The sequence below is a fragment of the Acromyrmex echinatior genome, chromosome 5, assembly GCF_024713525.1.
Source record: "Acromyrmex echinatior isolate Ae372 chromosome 5, ASM2471352v2, whole genome shotgun sequence".
Classification (NCBI taxonomy): domain Eukaryota; kingdom Metazoa; phylum Arthropoda; class Insecta; order Hymenoptera; family Formicidae; genus Acromyrmex; species Acromyrmex echinatior.
The window spans coordinates 3,058,240-3,073,302 of record NC_141856.1 but is presented as its reverse complement, the minus strand read 5'-3'; the positions used below and the strand labels follow the sequence as shown (position 1 = coordinate 3,073,302).

The 15,063-nt window shown below is 29.2% G+C and overlaps 1 protein-coding gene, 1 long non-coding RNA gene and 1 pseudogene across 2 annotated transcripts in view; 1 reads left to right on the top strand and 2 right to left on the bottom strand.

Moving 5' to 3' along the window:
- Positions 1-403, bottom strand: part of LOC105145005 (uncharacterized) — a 253,216-nt gene extending 252,813 nt beyond the window's left edge. Inside the window, exons 1-2 of the mRNA XM_087406192.1 lie at positions 199-403; positions 3-117 (exon numbers count right to left, since the gene is read on the bottom strand). Of these exons, the coding sequence (XP_087262318.1) occupies positions 3-20 (18 nt within the window). The 5' untranslated portion in view covers positions 21-117; positions 199-403. The remainder of the gene's footprint in view (positions 1-2; positions 118-198) is intronic.
- Positions 404-606: 203 nt separating this feature from the next.
- On the top strand, positions 607-2,720 carry LOC147909676 (uncharacterized). Its single transcript, XR_015545105.1, has 3 exons — positions 607-1,493; positions 1,603-1,669; positions 2,335-2,720. It is a non-coding gene; the product is annotated as an uncharacterized LOC147909676 (long non-coding RNA).
- A 9,527-nt stretch (positions 2,721-12,247) lies between these two features.
- Positions 12,248-13,239, bottom strand: LOC147909675 (uncharacterized; annotated as a pseudogene).
- Positions 13,240-15,063: the final 1,824 nt, after the last annotated feature.

The window sequence follows — 15,063 nt, the reverse complement described above, 5'->3', positions numbered from 1 at the left end:
ACCGGCACAAAATCCAGCATGCAATGTAGCGTAACTCTGTACGTACGCTCGCTACATCAATCTACAGATCGAATCGTAAAGAATGCGATTAGAGAAACACTTGAAGAGTTAATGTACCTGTAATTAGAATCTCTTTGTGTTGACACTCGCTTCACACGAATATACACGATCACTACACTTGGCGAATAAATCACTCACTACTGAACGACAGACAGCGCGAAGAGACCGCGAGGTTAGGTAATAGGAGCACGCGGTGCGACACCTTTTCGATTACAATACGTATTTCGTTCGTAAAACAACGCGTTCCGAAAACGATGAATGACAGCGTGGCTGAGCGTGGCAGGCGACGAACACTCCTCGCGGTGGTCGACGCGGCAATGTGATTCCGGGTATATTGGTTTGCTGCAATGGGTGGCGATGGTGGGGTACCGCGATAGGGGAGGACGGTATTACTACGCTACGCGTGTGTTGGTTGGTGAGATTGCACGGCGTTCGGTGCGGTGCGGTGCGGTGCGGAGCGGTGCGGTGCGGAGCGGTGCGGTGCGGAGCGGTGCGGTGCGGTGCGGTGCGGTGCGGAGGGGGAAGGAGAGGAAAAGAATTCTATAAGCGAGACTGCGAGCTGCGAGAATATATGGTAGCTGACTGAGAGGTATCTGGCAGTAGTGAGAGGGAGGGAAGAGGAAGGGAGTACATAGGGTAGTTGCAGAGGGGCTAACAGGGGGCGAGCGCCTCGAAAGGGTGAGGCAGATGGCTGTTTGTAATCTCTTTGAATAGCACGTTTTCCATCTACAGACTAAATGCTCCGCTTATTAACGTCGTGATTTTACGATGTAACGCGGAGCCAACTTTGAGTTGCGATAATTGAATGTACGTGAAGCAACGAAAACAGACGCAATAATGAGAAGAACAAGTTCTATTCATTGTTTAATGATAAAAACCATATCATAATGAGGGAATTGTATGTCATGCGTTATAAAGCAATTTGTTCCAAATTTAAAAACCGTTTTTCGGTTTCTATGTTTATTTTAGACTTATGCTCGAATAATCGACAAATAAAGCGTACGATATTTGGAATGTGCATCTAGATAATGAATGGATAAAGAAGCCCTTAAATTAGTGCAATGTTATGAATTATTGTTAATATTTATATTAACTCATCGTGTATGAGTACCCCATAGCATGTCGTACTGTGGCTTTCATGAAAAGTCTTCAATTCGAATACCTGCTAGTAGCGTGATCGTTTACGTCGATTAAGCCAACATGTGTTCGAGGAGTGTGTAAACACATCCATTAAGTTTCAAAGTACAAGAGCAAATGTGTTTCGATATTACTAGTACATTGTAAGGCATAATCCATTTAGCCTACAATTTACAAGTCTATATACTATATTTATATTTATCGCGAGTTTATGAATATGTTTTTTAAAATATTTTTATTTCAGCTATATAAAACTTGAGAACATATAATGTGTATCGATGTCGTTGATTTATTAGGTATTGACTTTAAAAGCATTAGCAATTTAATATAAATTTTGCAATTGACAGAAATTCAATTTTTCTCGTGATAAAGAATCAATTAATTTTAACTCTTTGTAATTAATAGATATTTGAGTTTTGTGCCAGACAAGATTACCAATAGCATGAAGAAAAACATAGTTCACGTTGCAAAGGTAAGATAGAAAAGATAGATAAATAAAGATTACTCTGTGGCTGTGTTCGGTTTGAACATTCATGCACTTTAAGCGTTTATAATCATCATTCTGTCTCTATTGTTCACTTGATATAAAACAAGGATGGAAGCGCTGAAACGCTAAAGCGCTCAAACAAAACGCAGCCTATATACATATATATATATATATATATATATATATGTGTGTGTGTGTGTGTGTGTGTGTATATTGTATGTACATATGACAGATAAGCGCTTTATAAACAGATTGTGGAAAGATTTAATATTCAATTAGGACAAATAATTGAAAAGAAAGAACATTACAAATTTGTCACATACATTTTATATAAATTTCAATCATAAATTTATATCAGTTTCATAAAGACAGTCATTCAATATCGTCGATACAATGGAAATATAATTTAGTAAAATATAATTATAAAAGAAGAATATTCAGTTTAATACTAACTTTGAATAAATTAAAAGAAAAAAGCTGTTTAGGTAACTAATAATTTACAGTCAGAAAAATCTCCTTCAGTGAAGAAAGAAACAAAAGATTAAAGAAAATATCTTCTTCTTGTCATAATCGTGACAGAGAGATATTTTATGTGATCTTCAAACGATAACATTAAATACGGCCCGTTTATTTATCGCTCCGGATTCAAGTTTGTTTTAGAAATACTCGGCATCGTGTGAATAATACCTGCATCTGTTGGCCTAGATAACGAGCTCTAACAGTGTTGGTGAGAGAGGAGGGAGAAGAAAGAGAGAATGATGGCGAATGGATCTATAGGAAACAGAAAGGGAGAAAGAAATAGAAAGTGGGAGAGAGAGAGAGAAAGAGAGAGAGAAGAGGAGGGAGAGAGAAAGAGAGAGAAAGAGAGAAAGATTTGTCATGTTTCATTATAAATACCATCGCAGTCAAGAAGCCAGTTGAGCAAGTTTTATCTTCCAAAGTATGCTTTTAGGAGAACCAGCCTTTCCTCTCATCAATCATTTATTTTTTACAGAAAATCGACTTTGAACATTATTAGCCTTTGATTAGTTTTTTTTTACAGAGCACTTATTATATCGTTTAATATGTTTAAATATAGATATTATTTATATATATATATATATATATATATATATATATATATATATATATATGGATACAAGAACATATGGAGAAATATTCTGTTTAGATTAATTGTTCACGTGCTATTCTGAAGATGACACTCACCTGCATTTATTTATATATATGTATATGTATATATATTATGTGTATATGTGTGTATATATATATATATATATACACGCGCGTGCGCGCGCACACACATACACACACACACACTGCTTATATATATGTGTATGTACATGTGTATATATGTATATACATACTGTACACACACACACACACACACACATATATATATATATATATATATATAGTATATATACAAGGTGTCCCGAAACTTTTTACCAAGCACTCTTGTGTAGATAGAGCGAGATTTCGGGACATCCTGTATTTGGCCAAATAACATGCAAAAGTAGGCACGACGTAATTTCTTATAAAAAAGTAAAAAAAAAACATATAAAATAAAGTTTTCCGATTTTCTGTTTAGTTTTCGAGAAAATCGAGTTTGAAAATCCGCTACGTACGTATGATGTTACGGCTAACAATAAGCTACGGTTTATCAAGCGACATAACGCGTATAATGTTTATAAATAATGTTTATACGGAATCTAGAAGCTATTAGGTTTTAGGAAAAACAAAGAAAATTTTTAGTGATCATTATTTTATTTTACCAATTACAATATTGCTGGAGCGCTGTTGTTCTCGTTGTTAGATATATAACTGTATCGCCTAATTATCGATGCTTGAACCTTCGGCAACGTATTTTGGTTTTTTAATTGCTCGAATGTGTGATTAGTTGCATGATAAATCACTCGACAAACCATAGCTTAGCCGTAACAGTATACATACGCAATTGATTTTCAAATCTGATTTTCTCGAAAACTAACAGATTCTACGAAAGCAGACAATCGAAATATTTTATTTTATATACATTTTTTATTCTTTTTTATAAGAAATCACGTTTTGTTCGCTTTTACATATTATACGAGCGGACCCTATATGTACCGGATATCTGATACCGAATGGTCTGAGACACCCGGTATATATACCTATATTTGTATACGAATATCGTCGAAACTATTGTATAAGAGATACGAAAAAATGTTCTGAATGAAAATAGGGCTTGGTAAAATCACTGATACGACTTATTTGAAATAAAAAATATAAAATAGGTTTCAAAAACTTATTTAAAATATTAAATAAAGAATAGGTCACAAGAAATTATTTAAAATATAAAATAAGGAATAAGACCCCAAAATATATTTATATATTTATTTAAAATATAGAATAACTTTTATTTAAAATATAAAAATAACTTGTTTTTTTATTTTAAATAAGTTTTTGAAGGCTTTAAATAAAAAATAGATTTCGAAAACTTACTTAAAATATAAAATAACAAATATAATATTTTAAATAAACATTTCAAATAGTATTTAAATAAAAAATATTTTGATGATTTTGTTTATTTGAATTCGCACGCATGCGAGTACATTTCTAAATATGTTTCAATTTTTTTTATAGCTACAGCCTATAATTGGTACTTAATAGTATTAACCCTTCACGAACCAGATGGAAAATCAACATGGATCATATGTGGGTATATCTCATATTCCACACGTACAATACTTCATCATAAATATACTATAATTTAATTACTCACTGTCACTTTTACCGATGGTAACACAACACTCATGCAATTTATTTAAAATAAAAAATATAAAATAAATCCCAAAAATAAAATATTATAAATAAGAAATAGGTGAAAAGAAGTTATTTTAAATAATAAATACTAAATAACTGTTAAATTTATTTTTATTTAAAATGTATATTTTAAATAAATTTATTTGAAATAAGACCAAACTCTGTTAAATCGTTTCAAGAGTACTTTAAAACTAATATAAAAAAAATTTTTTTTTAATTATTTATTTATTTTATACCCTCACCCCTATTTAAAAAATATTTTTAATTTTTATATAATACAAATTAAAGAACATTTGACGCTGAAAATAACGATGTATATTGTAGTTATGTTCCGAAAAACCATTTTTCAAATATGAACGAAAACGTTTATGTATACGCGCGTAGATATTCGTCTCATACTTGCGTTGGTTGCGCGAGATAGCGTGAATGGCAAATACAATCCATCAACACAATATCAGTACAGCAGCAACTATTAAAATATGAGCTTTAATATAATAACAACAACAACAACAACAACAACAACAATAGTAACAGTAATAATAACAGTGTGTCAAACTTAAAATCAGTCAAATATTTTTATAATATACATAAAGGAATGTACAAAATACTTCAGAATTAAAATCAAAGTATGAATAAAGAAATTATTATTTTTATAAAATATCGTTGACTTAATTTTGACTTTTGATAGAGCAGCCAGTTGCAATATGAAAACTTGAAAAAGAAAAGATATTATATCAATAGTAATTCCGCACAAACAAAAAATAGTTTCGTATTACGAATAAACTACTCTATTTACACATAGTGTTTCAGAATTTTCTGAATTTTTGAGTTGTCTAACCTTCCTTATGAGTCGAAAAGTCCTCTATCATTTTACAATTTTCATAATAGTTAACAAGATATTAATTACTAAAAATCAGTGAATTGGTTTTCAATCATTTTTTGCTCGAGTACCATCAACTTTACAAAAAAATGACAAGAAACAAAAATTATTTATTTTCTTTCCATAGAATTTTGAGCATTTTTTCAGAATTTTTTAATACCTGATTTTCTCATGTTGATAAAAATATTTGCCAATAAAAAAAAGTTGCCAATATATATATATATATATATATATATATATATATATATATATATATACTAAAAAGTACATTAAAATTCTGAAAAAACTCTTAGAGTTTTATAAGAAGAAAATAAACAATTTCTATTTTGCTGTTTTTTTTTTTGTAAAGTTGGATAGTGAATTTTGTAAAGTTGAATACTGAGTAAAAAATTATTGAAAATCTATATTTGGTGATTTTTAATAATTGATATCTTGGTAATTATTGCGAAAATTGCAAAATGATCGAGGATTTTCAACTCAGCTTAATCCGCTCTATCTACATGATAGTTAGGTCATTACTTATCAAACACCTTGTATATACGGTGTGTCCAGAAAATCATCCGCAATATTTTGGGAAATAATTCGGGATCCAAAAAGAAGGAAAAAAATTATATAAACATATGATATAAAGACAAGGGTATATTTATTTCGTATAGTAACTGCACAGTTAAAGTGTGATATCATATTCATTGTCAGAGCCAATCAGATCGTCGAATAGTTCGACGATTGAACATGGTAGCTCCTGATATTTGTGTCCGGAGAAACGTAATTTCAGTAAAAACGTAATTGTCTCTTTTCCTCTTTAATTATGGATATTACATATGCAATATCTTATTCCGTGAAAAGTTATGGCAATTATTTTTGGAAAAACAAAATTGTTTAATGGGAACAGCGTAAAATATTTTTCGTTGATTTTTCGTTTTCCGAATGATTTTATGATCGCAGTTAAGTGGGTTGCAGCACGTAAAAAACAAAGTAAGAAACAATCAAGGTAAGATTTTCTATTGTATTTCTTGTAAATGTATAAATATAACAAAGTAAACTATATATAATTTTGCTCGTATTCAGTTATGATATGTTCCCAATACTTTTACACTTCGATGCAACATGCAAAGTACATATTAGTTAAGTTACAAGATAATTATTAGTTTACAAAATATTATTTTAAAACCGATTTTTCCTATAAATTTGAAATCTAAATGATATATCCGACTAACATGCTGCCAACATAAGTTATTTGGAAACAGTAGTTTTAAATTTATCTCTGTGACGTCACACTGACAATTTTGATTGGTTGCATGCGTATAGCACGCGCGTGAACATTTGTCTTTATGCCATGTATAAACATAGATTCGGAAATAAGTTTCCGAATTATAACCACTTTTATGTTAAAAAAATTGTATTATATTAGGTGTTGGAATTAATTCGTAGCGTTTTACAAGTGATGGGAAGTACTTTCATTAATGTATTTTTTAATGCTCATGTGAAATAAATAACATTCTTTCATTAAAAAAACGCTACGAATTAATTCCAACACCAAATAATTTATTTTTCATAATCCCAATCCTAATTTATCAATTCATAATGTTTTAACATACATAATTACATTTCGAGTTATTTTGGCGTTAACCAAGATGTACCACGTGAAGGCACAGTCAGCTTGGCATATCCGTCTAGTAAAGTAAAAAAGATTTAAAAACAATAAGGATAATTCTTGAGTTTAGAGGCCTCACCTCCGATCTTGATAAAATTAGTCTTATTCGATTCGTTTTTGCGTGAAATGAACAAATCTAGCAAAAAAAGTATCGCTCTGTTCTGCGAATTGAGATATTCATTGTTGAAGTTGACAGATATTCAGGTTAGGAAAGATTGTCTGTCACATCAATGGCATAGAGGATTACACAAATTCTTTGCATTATAAATATAAATCCTCTGCTTTAAAACATAAATTCACACTGCTTTACAAACACAAATTCACTGCTTTAAAAACACAAATTCACTGCTAATGCAAAGAATTTAAAAGTAAATTTGCTTAAAAGTAATTGTGTTTTTAAAGCAGTGAATTTGTGTTTTTAAAGCAGTGAATTTGTGTTTTTAAAGCAATGAATTAGTGTTTTTAAAACAGTGAATTAGTGTTTTTAAAGCAGTGAATTTGTAATTAATGCAAAACATATACATAGAGCTGTATCGAGTCGGGATGACAAATATCTTACCTTCTAAAGTTTCGAAATTTAATACTTAATTACTCGATTCATGGTCAGGCCGACCGCCGCATTTTTTGCCAGATTTTTTCATTTTGAATGAAAACGTGTCAAATGAGTACATTTTTATTAAGATTCTAGAAGGGATCGGTATTCTAAATAATTACCATTTTTTTTAAAGCAAAGAATATTTTTAAGCAGAAAATTTGTTTTTGATACTGAGAATTTGAGTAATTGAAACAAAAAATTTTCACTTACATGGTCTCATTGTCCCTTTATACCACCGACAACTTTCCTAACCTGAATAATTGAATATTTGTTTACTTTTATAATTAATATCTCGGTTCGTGACAGAGTGACACATTTTTTGTCGGATTCGTTCATTTTATGCAAAAACGCGTCGATGGAGACTAATTTTATCAATATCGCGGAAGTAAGGCCCCTAAACTCAATAATTAAAAAAAATAAAAAAAAGAGATATCTATGCCTCCACGTGGTGCATCCTTGATAACGCCAAAGTAATCTGAAATGTAATTATTTATGTTAAAACACTATGAAATAAATATTATGATTGTGATTATGAAAAATAAATTACAATTTGTTAAACATAAAAGTTGTTATAACTCAGAAATGACTTATTTCCAGGGCGATTACGATAATTGTGACCTCTCAAAATAAAATTTTTGAAAACATTTTAATAGTAAGCAACATGAGAAAAATAGTAAAAAATTGTATAATAATATTTAATTTGATAATCACGATTCAATTTTATGATCAATTTGATAATAACTTTTTAATAAACAATAATTATCGACTAAAATCTTTAGGAAGTTATTTAAGACATTGACCTTGATAAAATTTTTTTGATTTGTAATTGTTAGTTATTTTGATATCTATTGGTTAGAGAATTTTTTTATTATTTTTCCTGTATTTTTCGCTAAAAATGCTTCACAAAATCACTTTTATTTTAAGGGACCACAGTTATCATAATCCTATGTTTATATAGTTTTTTTTCTTTCTTTTTGCGTCCCAAATTTCTTTCCGAAGCGGGCGATTTTCCGGAATATTCTGAATGTACATACATATACAGGATCCAGCTGAATAACATGTAAAAGCGAGCACGATGTATTCCTTATCAAAAAATTAAAAAAAAATATATAGAATAAAATCTTTTATTTTTCTGCTTAGTTTTCGAGAAAATCGAGTTTGAAAATTCGTTGTGTACGTATTCTGTTATGGCTATGGTTTGTCGTGCGATTAATCACGCAACTAATCACGCATTCGAGCAATTAATAAACCAAAATATGTTGCCGAAGGTTCAGGCATAGGTAATTAGGCGGGCACAGTTATCTATCTGACAACGAGGACAGCAGCTCCAGCAATACTGTCATTGACAAAATAAAATTATGTTTACTAAAAATTTTTTTTGTGTTTTTTCTTAAATAGCTTTTAAATTCCATGTAAACATTGTTTATAAATACTATACGCGTTAGACATCGCTGGACGAACCGTAGTTTATTGTTAGCCGTAATAAAGCCCGCAATACTAGAAACTAATGTATTTTAATTATAATATAATTGTAGGGGTCCAAAACGCAGGACGCAGAAAGTTTGGGTGAACTTCAACTTTCGCGTCCTGCATCTTGCGTCCTACGTATTGCGGTTTGCGATCTATTATAACCTAAAATATGTTTCACTTGCGACCTACGACAAGCATCCTGCGTCTTATATAGATCGCAGGTATATACGTACGCAGCGGATTTTCAAACTCAATTTTCTCGAAAACTAAGCAAAAAATCGAAAAATTTTATTTTATATATATATTTTTACTTTTTATAATCACGTCGTACTCGCTTTTACATGTTATTCGGCCGGACACTGTATATCAAAGATGATTATTTTTGTTTCTTGAATGGTTCTAATTCATTATATAAGAGAAGTATAATGAAAATCATACTCTTCTCAAAGTACAAACTTTGATTCATAAATTTTACAGATACACAGAGAGAGTACAACAAATTCATCTTCCAATTTATCAGTTAAATAATTCTAAATCGATTCCGTTATATGTGTAAATTATATTTTATAAGTTATACTTCATATACAGAGTGCGTCACCAAAATCCCCGAACAAATCGAACAATTTCTTTAAACAAAATGTTTTTAATGAAAAATTAAATATTACAAAAAATCCTTTTACATGGCACTTGGGGGATCCCTAGAGCACAATTATTCGATATATCCCCCATTAGCTTGAATGACGGCCTCATTCTCGGTCTGAAGCGTTCACACGCACGCTGTAATGTAGCGCTGTCCATTCCGACGAATGCTGTCTCAATAGCGGTCCTTAATGACGTCATATTGGAATGAGACTTGTTTGTGCCCCTTTCAACTACGCTCCATACGTAGTATGGAGTAATAGTCCAAGGGATTTAAATCTAGGCTGTTAAATACTGGAGTCCAGAATTCCTTGGACCAAAATATATCGACGTTATCTGAGAGCCAATTTTGAATATCAAATGACTCGTATGAACCGTCCTACTGAAAAACATATGGCCTTCCACAGTTTCTATCCATGGCTTTACTACATCCATCACAACGCGCAACGATTGTCCTGAATCATTCGAAATCAGCGCTTAAGCTCTTTCAATTGCGGGGATCCTCGCGGTGCATTCTTTCGAGTGACTCTTCCTCGCTGGAACCTTCGTTGGACTGTTCTAAAGTCGTATATTTTGTCACAACATCATAAACGGTTGATCTGGTATCCAAAGAACTGAATTATTTCCGTTACTGAGTGCCCAGCGCTTCAATGATTGCGGCTCTTCGATTATACTCCGCACTTGGTTTCAATATTGTGGCCATTTTGAGAATATGAGACTGTTTACTAGAAGCATCAGGTTTTCTCGGATGTCAACAACAACCTCTGACGGAGGCACAATATAGCGGAAAATTTAAATTGAAATTTGTCCGGATTTTGGTGACGCATCCTGTAAATATTTTAATATCGGTAACTTTAAAGTTCTTTTTAAGGACAAACATATTTGTGCATGCATACATTTATTGTTATCAGTTAGAACCATCATTAATGAAACAACTACATATACATATGTGTAAGAAAGTAAGTTTTTTAATATAATAATATCATAAAGTAAGCTCAAGGATAGCTTATTATTCAGACCGAATGTAGAACATTCGAGATACTTGCCTGAATATAAGTTATATTATTACAGACATTATAAGTGAAAATAATGTACAAAAATTGAACACTAATAATAAAACAGATAAATGAAAAGGAATTGTTAGTCGGAATTGACTAACAAGGGAAGGTTCACAGCTGACCGGAACCAATTTGATTCTCCATAAGATATGTTGTACGATTTCAAAAGTACTTTAAAGTTATAGATAAAAAAAATTTTGTTTATTTTTTTGTTTAACAAAATACTCCCATAATTTTCTTAAATTTTCAAATATTTTTTTTACCAAATTAAAAATTTTTTTTTTATGAATTCAATCATGTGTAATAAAGTTATATTACAACATATCATTTTTGAGAATTAATTATTAACGCTTCTGTATATACGTGATCTATGCTCATATGTGTAAGTAATTGTCGTCGAAACAAAATATGAAAACTTGAAAAGATGTTTAAGTAAAATTTATATAGTTTTCTATATGCTTTATTATATATGTATTTAAAATAATGATTTCATATACAATATATATATATATGTATGTATATGTATTTAAATTTTCTAAATATATTAGGTGTTGGAATTAATTCGTAGCGTTTTACAAGTGATGGGAAGTACTTTCATTAATGTATTTTTTAATGCTCATGTGAAATAAATAACATTCTTTCATTAAAAACGCTACGAATTAATTCCAACACCTAATATAATATTTTTTAGATATATATACATATTAACCTTGTTATTATTTCTTTAATATTTATGCCTAAATTCTAAACAAAATTGTAAAGTTCGTAACATATTCTCGTAAGATTTAATTAAGAATTTTAAAGTGTTTATATCTTTATATGATATTTTTATAGACAACTTTTTACTAGCCATAAGATTTACAAGAAATCGTAAATATTTACGAATCTTACGTCTTATGATACATACATATATTATATAATTAGAATACTGGTTATAAGGTCTTACGAATTTTACGAGAACAAGTTACGATTCTTACGATTCTGCTTAGAATTGACCTATTAATTTCTTCTATGAATAAGAATTAAAAATAATTTTATTCCAAATCTTATTCTTTTATAATAAAATTATTGTATAAGATTGAATCTTTAAAAAATAAATTTTTAAAAAATTGTTACATTTAAAAATGCATTGAATTGTTAGAAAATATACATTTAATAACTATATTTAATATATATATATATATATATATATGTATATAAAATATATTTAATTTTTTAAAATGATCTATAAGAAATATAAATATAAATGTTATTAAATAACTATTTTACGACTGTTATGAGATTCTTAAGTAAAATATAAAATATATCACATAGAAATGACAGAGATTATAATTTTCATTATACTATTTCGCAAATTTATATTTACTTTTTAATAGTAAAACAGTATCTAAAAATCTTGTGAAAGGAAATTTATTTAATTATCTGAAGTTATTTTACCAGATTTAGATGCTTTTAAATAACATATATTGATATAAATAAGATTTCTTGTATTCTTGGTCCAAATATACCATTAGTATCTTTTAATACAGTAAATAAAGCAAATTTCCATTACACGATATTATTGATTGTGTAGTGTATGATCGTATTGTTGATATAAATTGCACAACACACTCTACTTTCTTCATTCCTTGGTTAGACAATGATCTTCCAGAATGAATTTTCAATTGGAAACCACAGAATTAAAACATTTTCAAATCCAAACTGTTCGACAAGTGGTTTCACTGTTTTCAGAAAATCATCAGCTGTATTTTGCAAATTAATGGAATCTTCTAGTTACAAATTTTGTAATTTTTCTCGAAACAATTCAGTGGGATTTTTTAAATCTTATTATCCAACTGTGAGATGCTTTAAATATAGGATTTAAATTTCCTATTTCTTCTTGAAAGCTTGTAAAGCCCATCTTTGTAAATCGATATCATGAACTATGAATTCTGATTCAATAGCTGTAGTAAATTTATCACGTGTAAATTTGAAGATGTAAGATATTTTTTCTATACGATTTCATTTGAATGTCATTGTTCTTCCCATTGTCTTAATTGACGTTCAGATGAAACTCTTCTAAATTTATTTTGCATTGATTTTAGCGGACGACTCCTTTTGTTGTTATTTTTTTCATTAATATTCCAATTCTGCCAATATTCAACACCTTGTCTTTTATAAGAACTGTCAAAGTCTGCGTCATCATTTGAACATTGAGGATGAGAATTTAAATTATCTTCACTCCATGCTTCTTCATCATCTTCAATTATTTCAGTATTATGTAGTTTATACGGTTCTTGATAATCGAGATAAATTTCTTCTGTTATTTTTCAACTCATTATAGTGAAAAATGCTATCCAACAATAATTTTTATATATGTTCTTTTCTGCTTCAATGACTCTTTGATATTTCTGTTAGATATACTGAACTTATAGATGCTAATAAAAGTCTAACAACATTAAGTGGATTGATAATCATGTCTAAAAATGTTAAACTTTGCTTTGTATCGTAATATAAAAACAATTTAACAAATTGTATAGATATGATTGTGACAGAACGACTGCACTGACTGAACGTAAGACTGCTACGTGAATATTCTTATACTGTCCATTTATTATAATTATCTTGAATGTATATTTGAACTTATATTACACCGCATAGTTATTCCTATCATCTATTCCAAGAAACATATCTTTTCTCTGAAAAATATGTCACGACTCTGATATGTGATACGTAATTTAGAAGGTTATTTCTTATATCTCATTATACACGACGATTCAGACACGAGATTTTCTAACAATTTAAATATACTTCATATATATATTGATATATATATACATGAGTTAATAGATATAAAAAAATACGTGTCGCTTAGATTTTCGTGTTTAACAACATATTTCATGGAGAAAATTTATTTCGGACAGTTGTGAACCTTCTCTTGTAAGTGTTATTTTATTCTTGTAAATATTTTTTTTTTGGTGATATTTTTATTGTCTTTATTCAATTTCATTAAATATAATTAATGCAAAATCGTAAAGAAGTGAAGAATAAGTAGTGAGAAATAGTTGCATTTTGCGAATTGTTCATGATATTTGTGTATTCCGATATTCACAAGAAAGATGATGAAAGATTTTCAAAAAGAAAAGTAAAGTCTATTTTACGCTTTCGACCGTTCAAATAGTACAGATTGATTAATGATACATTGCTACTCACAATTAGCTCCATAATAACTGATTTACATCATAAAACAGATTTTATTTTTAAAACAATCGATAAGTAGCGATATATAGTTTATAAATTACATGCATGTAATTTTTGCTTTAAGGAATTTGTATAAGATGTATACTATTATTATCTATTCGTAACTGAAATGTTCGTATTCTCAAAAATAATTGAGAAAATAAGATGTAAAAAGTGTTCATCACAAAATGAATGACTGTCAATAAACTGTTAATTGGAAAAAATAAACGCTTAAATGATCATGGTTACGAAAAAATGAACTACTTATCTCATGTTGATCGAATACAATGTAATAGTATTGAATAGAATTAACAGTTTGACGATCATGCAATTATTTGTTGATTAAATCGTTCGCTTTTCTCGATTTAGATTTTTGAGCAAAAAAATATTCTGACGCATTATTTTGTCAACTATGAAATATCATGACATAAGTAAATTTTTTTATATCTATAAAATACCTGCATTTCTGAAAAGATTTGATAAAAAAAAATCTTTAGAAATGAATATGAAACTATAATACTATGTAAGATAAAGTCTCCACTGAAATAAGTAATGAATCAATTAAAAAGCTAACAATGGTTGTTCGTGTGTAACAATAAATTATATATATATATATATATATATATATATATATATATATATACTTAAATAACAAAATTACGAGACGTTTTGATCTCGGCTTTGGATTTTTAAAAATAGTATCAAATGAATAAATGAACAAATTAATAAAAATATTAAAATTTTCTTATTCATCATGCGATTAACTTCAAATTATGCAATCAACCTATAAATTTCTAATAAATCTATTATAATAAATCTTGTATGTTTTCGTGACAATGCGCTAAATATATTCTAATTTTGTGATGACTGTACGTGTTTATACGAGAGAAAATCCAAGGAATCAAGCGACAGATGGTCATTAGAGAAAGTAAATGAATGGAAAGTGAACTCTCTTTCATAGTTACAACAATGTTGTTGCATATATTAACACATATATAAATTTTTTTCAATCATGTGTATACTAAAGATGGATAGCTTATCATATAATGTTTACATCATTTA